This window comes from Fundulus heteroclitus, chromosome 20 (assembly GCF_011125445.2).
Source record: "Fundulus heteroclitus isolate FHET01 chromosome 20, MU-UCD_Fhet_4.1, whole genome shotgun sequence".
Lineage (NCBI taxonomy): Eukaryota > Metazoa > Chordata > Actinopteri > Cyprinodontiformes > Fundulidae > Fundulus > Fundulus heteroclitus.
Window position 1 is genome coordinate 22,440,074 of NC_046380.1, and position 18,873 is coordinate 22,458,946.

At 43.7% G+C, this 18,873-nt stretch overlaps 2 protein-coding genes across 2 annotated transcripts; both read left to right on the plus strand.

Annotated features, from left to right (window-relative positions):
• The first annotated feature begins 86 nt into the window (after positions 1-86).
• On the plus strand, positions 87-2,554 carry med20 (mediator complex subunit 20). Its single transcript, XM_012863708.3, has 4 exons — positions 87-211; positions 382-527; positions 1,809-2,062; positions 2,149-2,554. The coding sequence occupies exons 1-4, from the start codon at positions 153-155 to the stop codon at positions 2,368-2,370; spliced, it is 681 nt and encodes a 226-aa protein (XP_012719162.3). The 5' UTR covers positions 87-152; the 3' UTR covers positions 2,371-2,554.
• A 3,848-nt stretch (positions 2,555-6,402) lies between these two features.
• On the plus strand, positions 6,403-16,085 carry usp49 (ubiquitin specific peptidase 49). The gene is made up of 7 exons (XM_012863868.3): positions 6,403-6,631; positions 10,370-10,484; positions 10,739-12,189; positions 13,326-13,533; positions 14,778-14,886; positions 15,039-15,244; positions 15,345-16,085. The coding sequence occupies exons 3-7, from the start codon at positions 10,804-10,806 to the stop codon at positions 15,446-15,448; spliced, it is 2,013 nt and encodes a 670-aa protein (XP_012719322.2). The 5' UTR covers positions 6,403-6,631; positions 10,370-10,484; positions 10,739-10,803; the 3' UTR covers positions 15,449-16,085.
• Positions 16,086-18,873: the final 2,788 nt, after the last annotated feature.

An 18,873-nucleotide genomic window follows, 5' to 3' on the forward strand; every position in this document is an offset into this window, starting at 1 on the left:
CAAAGAAGAGCAAAACGGCTAATTGAATATTTAATTTAATACAAAAATATCCAATAAGTTTCTCTGAGTTATTAAAGTTATGTCTTGATATTATTTTTTATATTTTTTTTGGCAAAAGTTAATTTAACTACGTTTGACTGTTTGTAACCCGGATGTACTTAAAACCAAAAGACAAGACGGGAGAGCGAAAAGTATCAATGGGGGTAACTTGGTGAGCTCATGATTTATGTTTACAGCTATATTTTCTGTCTGTATGCCTAACAATGCGCACATTTATTCTCAGAGTTAGGGTTTCCGTTTCTCCGTCGCCATGGTGACTACTAACGGAGAATTAATAGCTAGTTTCCCGCACATGCTCAATGACTGCCGTGTGGCCCGCAGTGTGTGCCAGATTCCCGTGACGGAGGGGAAGAGTGTGCAGCAGACGGTGGACCTCCTGCACAAGAAGCTGGAGCAGCTGGGCGCCGTGAAGCAGAGCAGCTTCTGCGTGGACTGTGAGACGTACCAGTCTACAGGAAACGCAGCCGGTAATGTCGAGTGATCTACCTCACCGTCGTGACACTTTCTAGGGTTTAGGGACCCCCTTTACTGGGCTGAGGGTCAGTGTCCATTTGAAGCGTCTGAAGTCTTGAGATGTTTGTTCTACCTGGTTTTCTGTCCTCTTGATGTTCCCGTCTGTTTTATTTTGTGAAGTGCACCAGTCCCTCTTGCAGCAGGCACGCTCGCAAAAGGATGCCACCACTCCCCTACTATACAGCTGGGATGGTATTCTCAAGGCTGGAACACACCAAACCAACCGATCCGTCCGGCCCAACCTTTTAGATCCGTACAGATCTAAAGGTTCTTATTTATTGTGCTGTGTGTTTTCCCGACCGGACCTATATGGGGTCGAATCTGGCCGGAAGTTGTGTTGCCTTTTCCTTGGGGTTTGGAGGTTCTGTTCTGTGTTTTGCCCAAAAGCGGATGTGTTTTATATTGCCAGAGTGTCTCCCCTCCTGTCTGACTGAATAGCTACGTAGTACAGCTGCAGAGAACCACAAGCCGGTCTGCCCGGCCCCATTCCCTTTGAACAGATCTAATTGGTACAAGGTTTTCCGTCGCAGCAGACGGATGGGTTTGGTGTGTTTGGGCTTTTATGCTCGCAAGCTTCCCCCTTGTAAAAGTGGCCACTTAGAGTTTTCAGACCACAGTAACGTATCCAAAAATGAAGGCATTTGTAGACTAAAATGTCTCGTACCTAAGTTGGTTTCACTGTAGATAGTGAGTTTCTCTTGGACTTTGCCGTACTGTTTGTATTTGCATATAAACAGAAGAATGGGGAACTTTCAGGCATCTGGAAATGGTCCCCATGGAGGATTTTTCTACGTCACGCAGCAAAATTATGTGTTTGATGCGTTGCCTTTAAAAGATATCCACTGGTGTCCCCCTGTTTACCGGAAATGTTATAAAGTAAACTATAGGAAACTTACAAAGTCATGACATCAACATCATCTGAGCTGGTTAAAGGTTTGGTCATCTTTGTGTCTATTTGTGTAAATTTCTCTATAAGGTGTTACTTTTAGCCTACTTGATGTTGTTAGATGGGTTCAGTTCAAGGGACTTCTTGATGGCCTGAGTGAGGATTTTGAAACTGAACCATAAAAGTGTTTAATTAAAGTAAATAAGGCCAGAAGTTATCTTTTTTTTTCATATAAGTGCAAGTTATTTTAGAAAGGTCCAGTTTTAATTTAAAAATGTATAAAGCTACAATTCTCACCAGAGGGACTTTGTTTGGTGACTTTGACGTGAGCGTTGCCTCTCTGTTACAGGTCAACCCTCCAAACTCTTATACGTGATGCACAACTCTGAAGTCCCCCTGAGCTGCATGGCTCTGTTTGAAGGAGGACCCTGCCTGACAGCAGACACCAACTTTGACGTCCTCATGGTGAAGTTGAAAAGTCATTTCCAGAACGCCAAGGGACACAAGGTGGAGTGTCGGGGCTCGAGATATCGCTACTGCGACTTCTTGATCAAAGTCGGCACCGTCATCATGAGCTCCAGCGCCAGGGGGATATCCGTGGAGGTATGGCCTCAGTCTGACATTAGCAGTAAGTGAAGAGATGCACCTTTGCGGTCTGTCGGTTTTAACTCTGGGTTTGTCGCACACAGGTAGAATACTGTCCCTGCGTGGTCCCGGGGGACTGTTGGAACCTCGTGAGGGAGTTCATGCAGTCTTTTCTCGGCAACAACGTTCCAGAGCTTCCGACCGTGTTCGCAGCCAAACCTGAGGGTCTTTTTGCTCCAGCCGACTGCGTTGACACCATGACTCAGTACCTGGAGTTGTTCAACAAGCTTCGTAAATTACAGATCACAGGAAGCAATGTGCGCTGAGTCTGCATTTTTTTTTTTATTGAGTTATGGTATTAATGTGTTTATTCTGGTCCTATGGATCAGTTTGACATCTTAAGAGTTGTTGCAAACCTATTGTTTATATTTCTGTAGCTTCAGATGTGCATTAATTTCCCCAACTTTGTAAGTGTTTTGTAATAAAATTACATAAAAGGTCATAGTAAAATGTATCCAGCCTTTTCTGTAAAAACTGATTTATTACTATTTAATTTTTTACAATAATCCATCATTTCATAGACAATTCAGTTTAAATAATGATAAATGAGGAATTATCAGGTTTAAAAAAATTGTCGAATAGATGAAAAAAAAATCTACTAACTCTAATCTTTATAAATCAAATAAGTGGCATTATGTGTAAATATATTTTCCACATATAGATTTTTAATAAAAAAAAAAAATAATTTCAGAATTGTTTCATTGTTACCAAATATAACAACAGTGGTATGTGTGGTTTTGAACGATTGAGTTAAGGTCTGAACACCTTTAGGAGCAGGTAAAGGATAATTTGTAGTACAATTACTAAAGTAAAGAGGTCGGACTGTCTTAAATTTCCCCAAAGAGACAAACAGTAGATTATTTTTAGTTTATTCTAAACGTTTTGCTACAACTGCATACACTGCCCCTGGAATTTTGTCATGTTACAGTCTCAAAATTACATTTATTTTATTGTCATTTTATGTAATAGCCTCAACACAAATTGTTACATAATCGTAAAGATGCAGGAAGAGGACCGTTCTCAAATTTAAATCTAAAAACAGGTGGGGCAAGCCTTTAGGGGGTTTCTCTCTTCTTTTTTTAGCTCTGCACATCTAGAAAAAGAAGTTCTCTAAATTATTTGCAAAACAGCTGAACTTCATTCAGAATTAAGTGTCTTGAAGAACTTTTTTTAAAAAACTTTTATTTTGCAACAAATTTCTAATTGGATTTAGGCCTGGACTTTTACTGGGAAATGACAGCATATGAGTATGAGTGACTGTAAACAATTAGTCCATAGCTCTGGCTGAATATTAAGGGTTGTCTCCCTGCAGACAGGTGAACCTCAGCCCCGGTTTCAAGTCATTTCCAGGTCCATCCTTCTTCCCATTAACCCTGACCAAAGCTCTCCTGTCCAGTCAGTTTAGATCAGGGATGGCAGGAGCCAGCGTCCTTCATGACACACAGTCAGGAGGAATACCAGCGTCTGCGGAGGCATCGCAATGAACCGTTTGTTTTATTCAGGCGCATGGAAGAACGTTCGGAGTGTGCAGGGCGATGGCTTACTTGAGGACTGGGGTTGACCACCGCTGGTTTAGATGAACAGTCAAGTATTTGTTAACTTGCAGCTGTGTCGTACTCTTTCTGTTTTCAGACGACGGACTGAATAGGGCTGTCCAAAACTTGTGATAAGGTATTACAACCAAGCCCCCGTTGAATTAAACTGCCAGGCCATAACAGAACAACAGGTTAAATCACACACAGCTGGACTCTTTTCTACTTCTGAAAGCCAAAAATTGCATTGGATTTTATTTAGTGGCATTAGATTCATTAGATCAGAATTTGCTCAAAACCATGTGTCTTTTTCCTCTCACTTTGGTTTTAAAGTGTGTTGGTTGGTGTCTCACAAAATCTCAACACTATGCAGTGAAGTTTATTGTAACGTGACAAAAAGTATGAATGCTTTTGTAAAGAGCTCTATATACATGCAGAACAGTATATTTTTGTAAAAGTCTGCCACTGTATTGTATTTTGTAAAAGGTTTTAATTAAATCTAGCACTAGTGTTGTTTATTACAGGGGTTCCCAAGGTTTTCAGCCTGTGACCCCATAGACTGTTGACCCCCCTTAGGTGAAAGGATGGGGGGTTATTTTCTTTTCTTTTTTTTGTTGAAATGATTTTGTTGAAATTACTATTACAAGAATAAAGTAGTAATTTTGTGACAACTCTTACAAAACAACTCTGTCTGCCCCCTGTTTTAAAACTAGGAATGTAGAGCATCTTCCAAAGTTATACTTTGGTATCCATTTCACAAATACATTTTTTAAAGAACATCTGCATCAAACTCTTTAGTATCAGGACTCTGAAATTATTCTGCAAACATCTGTGCCACTTCGTTCTTGTAATATTCTGACTTTATTGTCAGAATTTCCACCACATTTTTGATTGAGGTCATTGTAGATCAAAGAAAATAAATTATTGGCCACGGAGGAGTAAATTTTCACATATTTGCGATAAAGAACTTAGATGTTTTCTAATGTCAAAAAGTTGTAAATTATCCAGAATGTTTTTTTATTTGCTTAAAAGCATACAATTGCTATATAGAAATGGTATATTTCGGACAGTAGCTATGTTTACATGCACAAAATTTCACAATTGGATTGAAGTGTATTTGGATAAAAAAAAACAAAAAATAATCGGATTACACCGTTTATATGGGCACACAATCAATTAATCCGATAATAACGTGTGTGTATATGCACCTTATTCAGAAAACAACAACTCTGACGTGTGCAGTTATCAAATTCCCCTAAAAAAAAACACACAGAACTTCTGCCTTTGCTGAACAACAAAAAACAGTAAACAAAGCAATATTATGTGCCCAAGCTGGACTTGCACCAGCTTCTAATTACAGTTGGAACGTTACTGAAATAATTACAATTTTGAGCTCTTTTAATGTTTCAAATAGATTGTATCAAAGGTTGTATTGGGAGCCCCGACAGTTTTGCTACCAGATGTATTTCCACCACTCAACAATGCAGAAATACGTCACGTTTATATCGGGCGCACATGCGCACTCGGGTCAGTTTGCCACATCTGCGATAACTTGATCCTGACAAGCGTTTACATGCAAGACAATCAGATTATCAATCGGCATAAACCACCGCTCTCATTACAATTTCATTCCGATTGAGTTTAATCCGATCACGATATACCGATTGGCTTGTTTACGATGGATTTTTATTCTGATCGGCCCTTTATTCCGATTACTTTTGTGCATGTAGATTTTGTAAAGTAATATATTTGGATCATGTCACGGCCTGGGCAGGACCGGATTATCCATAAGGGCCAGTGGGCCAGTGCCCAGGGGCTCCAACCATGGGGGGGGGGGGGGCACCACATGACACATGCTTTAAAAATATATTTTTCATAAATTGTTATATTATTTACTTGAAATTGTTGAAAGACCATGCATTATTCGTTTAGTGAACACTGATGTCACAATAATAATAATTGATAAATAAATCAAGATTTTTTTGATTTCAACATTTTAAAATGAGATATTTGAATATTGCTCACTGCTCATATGCCTACATAGTTGTGTAAGTTAGTAAATAGTAAATTACATTACAGAAATCCCCTTGATTATGTCTGATGTTTTTGACCGGAGGACAGCAGGGGTAGGGGGGGGGGGGCTTTGAGGTATAGTGCCCAGGGGCACCACATTGTCCTAATACGGGCCTGGGCCTGGGGGATCGTGGTGTCTCACGACCCCCCAGGGGTCCCGACCCCCACTTTGGGAGCCCCTGGTTTATTATATCAATTGCTGCTGGTGTAAATATAGTTTGTATATATTTAGAGTTTTTGTGTTGTAGTCTAGTTTTAACCTAAAAGTAGAGCTTTCCCAACAGTGCAAGAGTTTTCTGTCACACTTTATTATTTAAAAAAATTATAAATAATAGCCTTGTGACTATCAATGAGCTATAGCATATTCTATTTACTTATTTATTTTTGGGACGTTACCTATTCATCGTCCAAAGTGGTTGCTGTATTTGTGGGACCAGGGAAACTTTCTTGTTGCAGGTGTCACTCTCCACTTTTAACTATGATCATTCGCAGTGACAGAGACCGGGATTTCAAGGAAAAACCATCCCTAAGGCGGTTTAAAAGTTACACGTACTGCCCCCTCTCCTCTCTCTGGCATCTTATTAAAATGAACCGCCTCCACCGTCTGCTGACACCGGGCCTCGTGGCTCATCCGGGCCACCGGGGTCAGGCAGCCGTTCTTCTCGGCCCGGGCACGCAGCCCGAGCTCCGGGTTATTGTTCCATGTGGCCTCGGTGGGTGGACTGGACGGTGGGACGGTCCATCCTGCTGCCTGTTGTTCGGCGGCGGAGCCAATGGCAGCCCGGCTGCCGCTCAGTCCCGGTCCAATGAGAGCAGCGGGGTCTGGACTCGTTTCGAGAGTTGGGTTGTTCAATCTGCGAGGAGGACAACAAGCCGCCGCAGCAGCTCTCCGAGTGTACCGGATGGATGGATGCTGACGATGGTAACCTTTTGTTTTTTTTTAATTTATTTTTTTTAAACCCCCCTTCATAACAGGTGACGCAAATGTGTTGAAAACGACCGCGTCTCTCTCTAGAAGGCGGCTCTACGTGGCGATTGTCACCGGGGAGTTTATAAACGGCTCGCTCGAGGGAGCGCGAGCGAGAGAGAGCGAGAGAGGAGAGGGGGGGGCTAAGCCGTTAGTTAACGTTAGCGGACCACAACAACCGTTTGATTAACTTCAATTGTCCTCGCGCTGAAGCAGCCCAGCTAATGCTACTTGTTATTTAGCAACAGGGTAGGCAGCCGCTCCGCGTACAGCGAGAACAACAAAGTGGGTTCCCGGTGAAACACGGCAAAGGAAGGAAGGAAGGAGGAGGGGTGTTTTAGCTGCGGCTAAAGCCCGTGCAGAGCCGCCGCTGTAGCTAGCGGCTAGCGGCGTTAGCTAACTTGCTGGGCTGCCTCACAGCAACAAAGTTGTTGGAGGTTCCTGGAGAGTGTTCTTTGTTCTGGCTCAACATGGAGATGGTGGGCTAGAGGCTAGCATGGCTGGAGGAGGAAACCCTCCCCATCCTCCTCCCACCCCCCCGGACAGCAGATAAAACACAGACGCAGCGGAGATGTTAGGTTAAATGTCCGCTTTAACGCGTTTGTAATGTTACCTTGCGAGCGGCGGCAGCCCAACGTAACACGGTTTGTGTTAGTGTGTGTGTGTGTATGTGTGTAAGTAAAGAGGGTCCAGTTGTCCTGACCCACAGAGTTCATGGTGTCTCCAAAGTAGCATTTTTAGTTGCAAGCAGTGAATGAATTACACAAAGAGGAACTGGAGGGGGGGAGAAAACCTGTGGTTTAAAACAGCACACCTCAAGGGATTAATCACAATAAACCTTTCTGCATCTGTCTGCGTGGTGGAACAAATAATCCTGATTTAAAGTGTTTAAATGCATTTAAAAGGGCATAACTCATGCAAATTAATTCCCTTAAACTTTTTTTTAATTGCATTTCTTTATTTTAATACCTATGCAGTGTAAAAGTAGCAAGCTTTTAGGGAGGGAATGCTGCAAATCTGTTGATTAGGAAAGCCAAATAAATAAAAAGCAGGTTATACCATGTTTGTGCAGGATGTGCCCCTCTGCATGTTTCTTCTCCTTTTGCTCTTTTTTTTTTTGTCACAGCTAAATGTTTCAGATCCCCAAAAGAAAATCAGAGCAAAGGCAAACATCAGTTTTGTAATGATGATTTCTTCCACTAAGGGTGCATTCACACCAGCCCTGTTTAGCACGCTTTAACCGTTCGACTACTTACGGGAATGGCGAGCGGACCGGAGGCCGCTCCAAAAGCAGGAAGCTACCGTCTTCTTTCCCTTCGGTGGTGAGAGAGAGGTTGGAACAGGTTGGTCAAAAGGTTCGGTCCGTTTGACAAAAGTGCAGCGTTAAAAGCAAACCCCACCAGCTGAAATCAAAGCGACCTTAGGAAATGCTGATCCATCTCGGTCCTGTGTGGAAGACGTAATCTCCACACTGTTTACATTGCAAATTAGCTGCGTTGGTTTGAATATCTCCAGCCACGCTCAGCATTGATTCCTGCCAGAGCTGTAGAATCAAGAAATCGGCTGAATTAAACCTGTCTGACAGCATGAAGTAGGCAAAAACATATCTTAAAAAAAAAAACACGCAGGAGAGGTCATTGACATCCGGCAGTCTGGAAAGGGATTTATAAAGCCATTAATTACTAAGACTTTGGGACACAGTGAGAGTAATTATCTACAAATGGAGAAAACCTGGAACAGTGGGGAAGCTTCCCAGAAAAACCCGTTCTTCTCTTTTTAGGGCGACGCAATTATAATAAGCTGATATTATCTGCTCAGGTAAAAGGTTTAGTTATGAGTTCAACAAACCGGTTTTAAAGCTGTTTCCTTAGCAGGAGTGACAGGTGTCGCAGCGTTAGTCTCCACGTCGTCAATGTTCGAGTTTTTTAGCTGCTGGACATATAACAGTACTTCTTGAAAGCACAAGAAATGTGTGTCAGCTTTCTTTTCAGTCGGCTGCCCAGCAGTGCACAGCAACGAGTGGGGGAGGGGCGGCGTTGCTTAATGACCCATAAAGCATGCAGTCACTTGCTGAATCTCCTTCAAGGGGCTTTAAGACCACAGGAACAGTGTCCCATAAACATTTCAGGACAAAAAAGAGCTGCGTTTGATAAACATGAACGTCTTTTGTTTTTTTACCTTACTAAAATTAATATGCTCGCAATATGTAAATATTGCTCAACTGTCTCGATTTTTTTCATTTTATTTAAATGTCTAGATTGGACAGATGCTAAGGTACCTCGAGCTGTTTATAGTTGCTACTTTTACGGCTTTATTTACAGCAGAATTGGGTAAATGTAACTCTTTCTGAGGTTGTTGACCAGGAAGGGAAAGCAGGAGAATGTCCTACGTTATAACTCTGCTCCGGCTCGTCTGATTGGACTTAAACCCGTTTTAAATGCAGAGGAATGGGAAGCAGCGCTGCTTTCAGATGGCCAGCAGCTCCCACCTCGCCTCCCCAGCCGAGCAAAGGCTTGAAGCTGAAATAGTCAGATGTTACAAATATTTAGGTGTTCTGATTGATGACAAATTCTTTTTTTTTTAAACTTAAATCCGGTTTCTTTCTCAGAAACAAAAAGCGTTTCAAGTCAGGAAGCCCTTGATGATTTCAGCCCGTTCCTCCCGGATGGAGCTCTGTTATTTATGAACCCTTCTGCCCGGTATATGAAATAATAGATGGTGTGTATCATGGTGCTAGCTGTGTTTTATGACTGATTGCGGCTGTCGCGTACATCACTAAAGCAAACTGTCCATCTCTGTCTGTCCGCACACTTTCTTTTCTTTTTAACTATAAACACATTCTTGGGTTTCTTCTTACACGTTTATGCTCATTTGTGTGTAGGAACCTCAGGCATTATGATCTACGCTCTTGTTTTGATGCAGGTCCCAAAAAATCAGACCCTTAAATTTTCTGCTCCTGCTACCTGGAATAAAATGCTAAAGGGTTTAAAACTTTAGTTTCTCATATCTTTGGGGGAAGTTTAAGTCAGTTTTACAGGACAGGGACATTAGCTCACTCGAATGTTTAATGCTGTGTGATAATTCAAGGGTATTTTACCTATTTATCTTTTTTTTTTTTTCTAGAAATGTCAAACTTGTTGTTTGTGTCTGTGTTTTTGGTTTATTGGTAATGATGAATGTTTTATGCTGCTGTCTTGGTCCGTCACTCTTGGAAAAGAGGTTTGAGTCTCGATGAGTTTTTTTTTTTGTTTTCTGGCTAGATAAAAGATGCTACTATAACACAAGTTTACAGGTTTTTCAGTGTTCTGATATGTCTCTCTGAGCCTTTAATGTTTTGATTTCAAATGGACGGTTTTTTTTTTAAGCATTTTCCAAAATAGATGTAAGACGATTGCGTAGGGGCAATAATGAACGTTACAATTAAAATGAAACAAAGCTTGTTTTAAATTTAGGATAGATAAATCCTGAGAGAATGAGGAATCGCGTGAAAAGTCCAGCATTCATCTGGTGACGTATGTCCTGCTAGATTTCAGGCTCGATCTGGTCAGAGTAAAATTCGGCCAGATTGCTGAGAATGTCTTCTTTTGGTGTACGACGATGTCGGTAACTATATTTTGTCAGCGCGTTGCTAAAGCCTTTGTTTTGTTAATTTGGCTCATTGTGCGACCTGTCGTGGCTGTTTTTTCCCCCCAGTCTCCTCCTGACGGCGCCGGCGGTGGATGCGAGCGGTCGACCTGAGGCTTGTCGCTGATTTCGGTTCTGCGGATGATGTGATGCGACAAACCTGATCGAGAGAGCTTCTGGTACAGTGAGTACGCCTGTTTTTATTCGCCGCCTCTGTACTTAGGCTCACTAACTTCACCGATATTTCAGAACCGCAAAAAGGGGAAACGCAGGGTTCGGTGGCGAAGCATTATCCCGGTTCAGGCGGTATAAACGGCATAAACACAAGACCGCTTTAATCCCAGTATATTTCCATGTGTTTATCAAACCGTCCCATCTATTCAAATACTAACATGCGCCTTTTTTTTTCTTTCTTCTCGCCCGCATCTCTTCCGGCAGGATGAGTTGCTGCTTCGCTGCGGGACGTGTGTCCTTCCACTGAGGCCACATGTGTATCCGGACAGATGGATCGCTGTAAGCACGTGGTTCGCCTCCGCCTGGGCCAGGACCATTCCATCCTCAATCCCCAGAAATGGCACTGCGTGGAGTGCCGCACCACCGACTCGGTGTGGGCCTGCCTCAAGTGCTCCCACGTGGCCTGCGGACGCTTCATAGAGGAGCACTTCCTCAAACACTTTCAGGAGTCCCAACACCCGCTGGCCATGGAGGTGCGTGAGCTGGACGTCTTCTGCTTCGCCTGCGGGGACTACGTACTCAACGACAATGCGGAGGGAGACCTCAAGCTCCTCAGGGGCGCTCTCTCTACGGTGCGCAGCGCGGGTCGGCGGTCGCTGCGCTCCTCCGCCGGGGGGGAAGGCGCGCCGCAGCCCGCCATGCAGCTGGCCCTGCGCCACCGGAGGAAAGCGCTGCTGGGACGGATGCTTCAGGCGTGGGTCAACAAACACCAGGAGGTCCAGACTCGGCGGCGGGAGAAACTGGAGGAGGCCAGACGACACAAGAAGGAGGTGAAAAGGAAGCTCCTGGAAGATCTGGGGAACATCCCTCCCAGGAAGAGCGCCCGGCTCCTCACTCAGGCGCCGCGGTCCACCATGACGCTCGTCCCTCGCAAATTCCGCGACCCCCCAGAACGCCTACCTCCGCCTCCCAAGAAGCCTTCCCTCCTCGCCCTGCCGCGCAGGGCCCCGCAGTTCAGCCGGGCCGCCAAGTTGAGGAGGTACTACTCCACGCACGCGGTCACGCGGCGGAGACACGCCCCGGGCGTCACCGGTCTGCGCAACTTGGGAAACACGTGCTACATGAACTCAATATTGCAGGTGCTGAGCCACCTGCAGAAATTCAGGGAGTGTTTTCTCACGTTGGACCTGTGCGAGACCGAGGAGCTGCTGGCCAAGACCAACCACTCCCAGGGGGTGAAGGGGGTGACGGGAGCGGTCGTGAGCAGCGCCGCCGCGCCGCTGACGGAGAGCCCGCTCGGACGTATGGGGAAGGCGGGTTGCTGGAACCCGCCGGTGGACAAAAAGGAGAGCGTCCCGGCGTCGCCGCAGGACGCAGAACTGGTCCAGCCCAAAGAGCCGCGCTGCTCTACCCGCCAGCAGATGTCTCTGTGCCACGAGCTGCACACGCTGTTCAGGGTGATGTGGTCGGGCCGCTGGACTCTGGTGTCTCCCTTCGCCATGCTGCACTCGGTGTGGAACCTCATCCCGGCGTTCCGCGGCTACGACCAGCAGGACGCCCAGGAGTTCCTGTGCGAGCTGCTGGACAAGGTGCAGCAGGAGCTGGACACGGAGGGCTCCAAGCGGCGGATCGTCATCCCCATCACAAAGAGGAAGCTGTCCAAGCAGGTGCTGAAGGTGCTGAACACCATCTTTCACGGACAACTGCTCAGCCAGGTGAGACTGTGGACGCGCGGTAAGGTGAGGCACCGGTTATTAGAGATGCACCAATCAGCCAGCTTCCTGTCGACCCGCCGACTCAGATTTTGGTCATTTCTAGTTTTATAGCTTAAAACACACAAAGGGTGGAAAAATGTGTTTCTTGATGTGTTCGTTTTAAATCCAACAGAGCAGGAAGGAACAACAGTACGATCCCTAATTGTTCACCAAAGCGTACGGCCCTCTGACTGCTGTCAGTCTTCCTTTAAGCTCAGAACGCATCAAAGTGTTTGTGAGTCAGAGCGGACCAAGAGAAAGCTGGACGAGTCCCGTCTTTGTGTGATTTATTGGTGCCGGTCTGTTGTAGCTGGAAGAAATCGTCGCTTTATTGTTGCAGCTCCTCCTTCTGGTCGTTTCTATACAGGAAAGACTTTGTCTGAAACCTGCTGACAAAAGTTAGAACAATGACGAACGGTCCCAAAGGAGCGCCCGGTGGTCCGTTTCCTAGATGACCCCCAAAGTCGTGTTTTTTTTCTTTCACGCTTTACACTTTAATTAGGTTACATTTTCTGAATAAAATTCTGAATTTTTTAATGTATTGAACGGCTTCTCGTCAGTCCGCTCCATTACTTTGTTTTGGGTTTTCCTTTGTTTAGACAACACTGTGTATTTGAGACACCAGTTGCTTTAAAACGTGGATTTAATCATTTTATCTGTATTTTAAATGACTTGAGTTCACATTTCTGTCATTTCAACTGTCTGTTGAAAGTTTGATGTCCTCCGCCTCTCTTTCAGCCTCAGTAAACCCCAGATGTGTACAAAAAAATGTTGAACTTAAAGAGCTCCTTCCATCTTCCATCTGACTTGTATTTTTTAAACACTGGAAATAGCTACATTAGAGTCAGTCACGACATCTGCACTGAAGATGGGTGGTGTTTACGACTCAACTTCCTTTTAATATTTTAATTTATCTGCATCTCTAATTAGGACATCAGTTAATTAGTTTTTAATTAAATGCCCCCCTTTCAAGCGAGTGCTTTACACAAACAAATGCACCATAAATGCAAAAAGTTTCAAAATAAAATGGCAATTCAAATAATAAGTAATCTAAAACTTGTTAATTAATAAAACCGGTCCTCTTGTTCTGTTTGCAGGTGACGTGTCTGTCCTGTAAGCACAAGTCCAACACAGTGGAGCCATTCTGGGATTTATCTCTGGAGTTTCCAGAGAGATACCACAGCAGGAACAAAGGCTCGGGCGCTGCCGCTCACCAGCGCAGCTGCACCCTCATAGAGATGCTGTCCAAGTTCACAGAGATGGAGGCTCTGGAGGGCAACATCTACGCCTGCAACCACTGCAACAGTTAGTAAAAGACCCGTCACACCGCCTCCTGTGTCCCACTGCTCCGCCGTGGTAAAAAAACGTCCTCCGTTATCTCTGGTCCCGTTTATCGTTGCTCAGTAGGAAACCAGGAAGCCTCCAGGCCCGACGAAAACACGCTTTAAGACTTTTCTAGTTTCAAAGAGTCCAGATGAACGCAGTCAAATGAATGATAACGTGAAAGGAAACGGTTTGCTAGTTTCTAGACTTTGTTATAGTTAGACAACTCTGGAGATTTAAGTCTTTGGCCTGAAAATATAGATTTTTTTTTTTTTTAAAGTGTTAAGACAAATTCTGGATCAGTTTGTCCCAAAACTGATTTTTACCTTAATGTTGGAGCCACGCGCTGCCATTTCAGTCCAGGGATTAATCCTTGTGTATCACTTTATTTCTCTAGATAGAAAATCTTTTTGATGAATTAAATGAAAATCATTGTGGATTATATGTGTGGTTAACGTTTCCATCGTCCGTGGTTCTAATCCCTGTTAACTCTCTTGGAATTTGACAGATTACAGCCCCGTAATCCAACCAAAGGAACCTCTTGTAGATGGATTATTTTTTTTTTTTACTAACCTCACATAACCTTAAAGTAGACGGAGTAGATTTTAGAAAATCAATGGCTGAGGAGGCGCGTACGCACGAACGTCTCCAGGGTGAGCTCGAGCGGTGAGAAATGTCCGCTGGTAGACGGCTCCGCTTCATAACCAAAAATATCTGTTATGAGAAGAAAATTCAGACTTTTTTTTTATTTTTCCACCATTTGGTTGGTTTGATGGGAGACGGTACAGAAAGAAAGAGCTGTAGTTGATTAATGATACATGAAGATAATTGTTGCAGATCAGACTTGCTTCACAGTGGATGTTCCTGCGTAATTGTGAACAACTTTTTAAATATTTTGAATAAAGTTTTATTAGTTGTCTAGGATGATGGAGGATCCCTGCCTGTGTCTGAAAGTTAAAAAATTAAACAACCGATCAAAGTTCTACGGTAAAAGGCTTCGTTTTGTTGTAATAGCCATCAAAATAATAACATATAAAGAGTCACCTATTAAATACATTTTCTATAATCAGGCTCTTTTTAGAGAGTTGAAGTAAATTGAGGAAACGGGTGCATGTCAATAAACATAAAGACTTCGGTTGTGAATGCTGCTCAGATTCTTGTCACAAAGGCCCATTCAAAAATCTCGACACATTTAATCGTCTGCCGTTTTTCTTTTTGGTGTTCAGGGAGAAGAAGAAAATCGTCCCATAAACCCTTAGTTCTGTCAGAAGCACGTAAGCAGCTTCTGATCTACCGCTTACCTCAGGTTCTACGGCTGCACCTCAAGCGCTTCAGGCAAGTTTCTCTCTCCTCTGTCTGACGAACCTCTAACAAAGCTAAACACACAAACACTTTTAGGCTGGTGCTGTGCCAGAAAGGGAATCTGTATTTCATTGTTTTTTTTAATTTATTTATTTCGTGGCCAACTCTTCCCCGCCGTACGGCAGATGGTCGGGCCGGAACCACAGGGAGAAAATCGGCGTCCACGTGGCCTTCGACCAGGTTCTGAACATCAAACCGTACTGCTGCCCAGACTCAGGTCACTCCGTCCACAGAGGAGGCTACACCTACGACCTGTCCGCTGTGGTCATGCATCACGGTAAAGGCTTCGGCTCAGGGCACTACACCGCATACTGCTACAACACGGAAGGAGGTGAGCGACCGCACCGCGCCTCTCCGCGAAGCCGCCGGCGCCCCCCGTCAGGGTTGTTGTCGCCGCCGGGTCTCAGTGTTTTGTCCCGTGTGCTCCTCAGGTTTCTGGGTCCATTGTAACGACTCCGAGATGAAGGTTTGCAGCGTGGAGGAAGTGTGCAACACTCAGGCCTATATTCTCTTCTATACCCAGAGGTCTGCCTAGGCACCTCTCTCGCTGTGACTTGTTCTGAGGGCTGCGTCCAAGAAGAAGCTGTCCCACGCCGTTCCCTGATGTCACTTTGCCAGGGTTTGCCACGCAGGAAGGTGACGAGCGCCAAGGGGGAAGCCTTTCTCACAGGGGCGTCTCAATAAGTTACTTTGTTTCAGTAATTCAGTTCAGAGGGGGGACTCGCATCTTATTTAGGTTCATTACAGAGTGGTATGTTTCAGTGTTTTATTTCTGTTTATTTTAATGATTAGCCTATCAGCCTGTAGGTCTGCTTACCTAACTATTATGGTTAGCTGTTCCAGGGAGGCTCAGAAGTGGGATGCCCGATACTTAAAATGAAATCTGCATCTCCATAAAGCTCCTCAGCAGAGAGCAGCATGAAGTGCTCACACTGGAACTCAACATCTTGTGCTTTGTGCCTCTGACTCTGAATCAGCTGCAGCCCATCTCCTGGATGTCTGTCTGTCTGTGGCGGCTCTGAGTTCTGATTCCTGCTACACTCCACACTTTGTCAATCTCCTTCACATTTATAAATCAGCTTTGCTTGCACTGCATAAATAGAACTAAAAATAAGTAAAGTTTTCTTGAAATGAATGTATTTGCCCTTGATTTGAGCAGGTAAATTAGATTATTTGCCAGTGGAATAAGATTTTTGCATTTAAAATAGGAAAAATCCATCTCCATCATCTTATTTCCAGTGCAGTATGTCTAACTATCTTATTTTATGGGTCAAAAAATACTCATTCCATTGGCAAATAATCTCATTTACCTGCTCAAATCAAGAGCAATTACATTCATTTCAAGACAATTTCACTTATTTTTAGTTCTGTTTTTGCAGTGTGACAAACCGTGTCGCCTAAGCACTTTGTCCTTCCACTCAACTTTCCAACAGTGGGCTTGACTACAGCTTCTTTAGCGATGACCATTTAGTTTTTAATTTTCCATGTGGAGGATTTCTCTGACTATCAAGTCAGCAATCTTCCACGTCGTTGTGTTGGCCATAAATTAACGCCTGAATCTTCATTTATATATTTATACGTAATATTTTACATTTCTGAGAAGCTTTATTATGGGATTTCATTAGCTGTGAGCCATAATCACAAATATTTTAGAGAAATAAGTGCTTGAAATATAACCCTCTGTATAAGGTGTGAGTTTTGCATTTTGTGCTGAATTACTGAAAACCTTATTCTGAGTTATTGAGATGCACCTGCAGTCGGAGACAGAGGGAAGCTGTGGGTATATTTTGCCATGTCTAGTTGTAGGCAAACTTGAATAATGTTTAGAAAGCTGGATTGTCTGTTGGGGGGGTAAGGGGACCTTTTTCATAAATGAGACTGCAGGTTTTTCTGCCTGCAGGGCGAACTTTTTAGTTCCTGGCCTGAAGACTGTGGGAGCAGCTCTGTCCTGCTGAACACCAACACCACGCGTGTCCATGTTTTTTTTTTTTAAAGCCCAATCAGGCTCGTGTCTGGAGGCATCTACACGCTCCACCGAGACAGCATTTTACACTCACAGGCAACACGGATCCTGGCGTTTTTAAAAAAAAACAACACCTTTTTCCATATTTAAGTGTACACGATTTTTGATCTCCGAGCACTAAATACCCCGAGCTCCACACGGAGCCCGGCTGTCAGACTAAAGTCCAAACTCCGTGCTGCCTCCTGTTCTACTTTTTTAATTATTGTGTAATATCAAATACTGAAGCTTTTAATACTCACCGTGTGTCATTTGTATTTCTTTTTCCTCTCTTCCAATGTACGCTGTGACTGGATACTGTGTCTTAGGCTCAAGACTCTCAGAGAACATAAATAGTTTTTTTTTCTTTCATTTTTTTATGTTTTTTAGTCATTCTGTTTTAACTCCATGAAACGAGGCGACTAAACTGACTTTCCAACGAATGCTAATGAATGAAGGGAAGCTGCAATTCTCCGGAGGGGCTGCTGGTCCTACTGTATGTTTGGCTCGTTTTTTTTTATCCCCTTAAAAAGCAGCTCCTCCTGCGGGTTAACGGTTTGACCGCTGCACCTTCTGTCTAACCTGCTGGCAGATAAGAGACACGTTTAAAAAAAAAAAAAAAAGAGAAGGAGATAAAAATGAGGCAGAGGACGGTGAATCTGAGGAATGTCTTTTCGGGAGACATGGAGACGTTCCCGTTTTTTTAAAGTTAAAACACCTGAAAGCAATATATTGTCCATCGTTCATCTTAAGAGTAAGTTAAAAATAAAATCAGGAATTCCTCTGCTTATGCGATGTTTTTGTTATGTTTTTTTATTTTTATTTTTTTTTCTACTCTACTATTTCGAGGTCTTTAGGATTTGGTAGGTAATCAAGGAAACTGTTGGGTTTGATACGAGTCAAATGCAAAATACATTTGTGAAGTCTGTGAAAGTTGGAACAATCTAAATGACGATGAATGTCTTACTTTCTAGCGGTCAGCTCTGGCCACGCCACTGGCTCTGATCTCCTTGAGTTCTGTCTTGTACTGTAAGAATACCTGTCATAAATGTATCGTTCGTAAGGGTTTTGCCTGACAGTAATTATTAAAAAGACAACAAACGCACCTGAATGTCTTTACCTTCATTTTTTTGTGTTTTTTAAGGGTTTTGTTTACAGGCTAGTTTGTCTATACCCAGGGCCTCAAATTCCCATCATCCATGGCAGCTGTCCTACAGGCGCTGAATCACATTAGTGGGTCATTAGTGGGATTCCTAGTCGAACACGGAGGAGGTAAATCAGACATTTGGTGCAGCTGCATTGGATGAGGGATGCTTTGCGTGGTTGCAGGACAGAAAAGCCCCTGTGGACATGAGTTTGACCCCGGATCTAAACACCAGAGATGGTATAATTAGACGACAATGTCTTCATTGAGCAACAGATTGTGTACTGAACTTCATGCATCTAAGATCTGCAGTTTCTGGTCTATTAACGCATCAATCAACAACATTCACTTTGACAGATTTGAATTTCAGCAAAATCTGAAAAAAAAATCCCCATAAATGGGGATAATCTTTTAATTCCTCTATTTTCTACTGCATTTAAAACTACCGCCATCAAAGAACCTGGACATTTCAAAATCATTCATCAGCATAAATGTATTTGACCAAATTTAGTGCCAGAAATCAAGCAGATCTCGATCTGCTTATACTTACAGCGGGATGCCGGTGCTCATTGGGCGAGAAGTGGAGGACAACTTGGTAATGTCCAGTCTGCCACAGGGTACCAGAGACACAATCCTGCACGCGCACAGTTGTACCTAAAGGGCAATTTATACAGAAAACTAACCTAACATGCATATTTTTAAATGGGAGACGTTGGAAAATCCACAGATGCACTGGGAGAACGTGTCCTGTAAGCGTATGGGTGTGTTAACACAATCCCAAGGCAACATTGACCTTCAGTGGTTTTAAGGTCGTTTC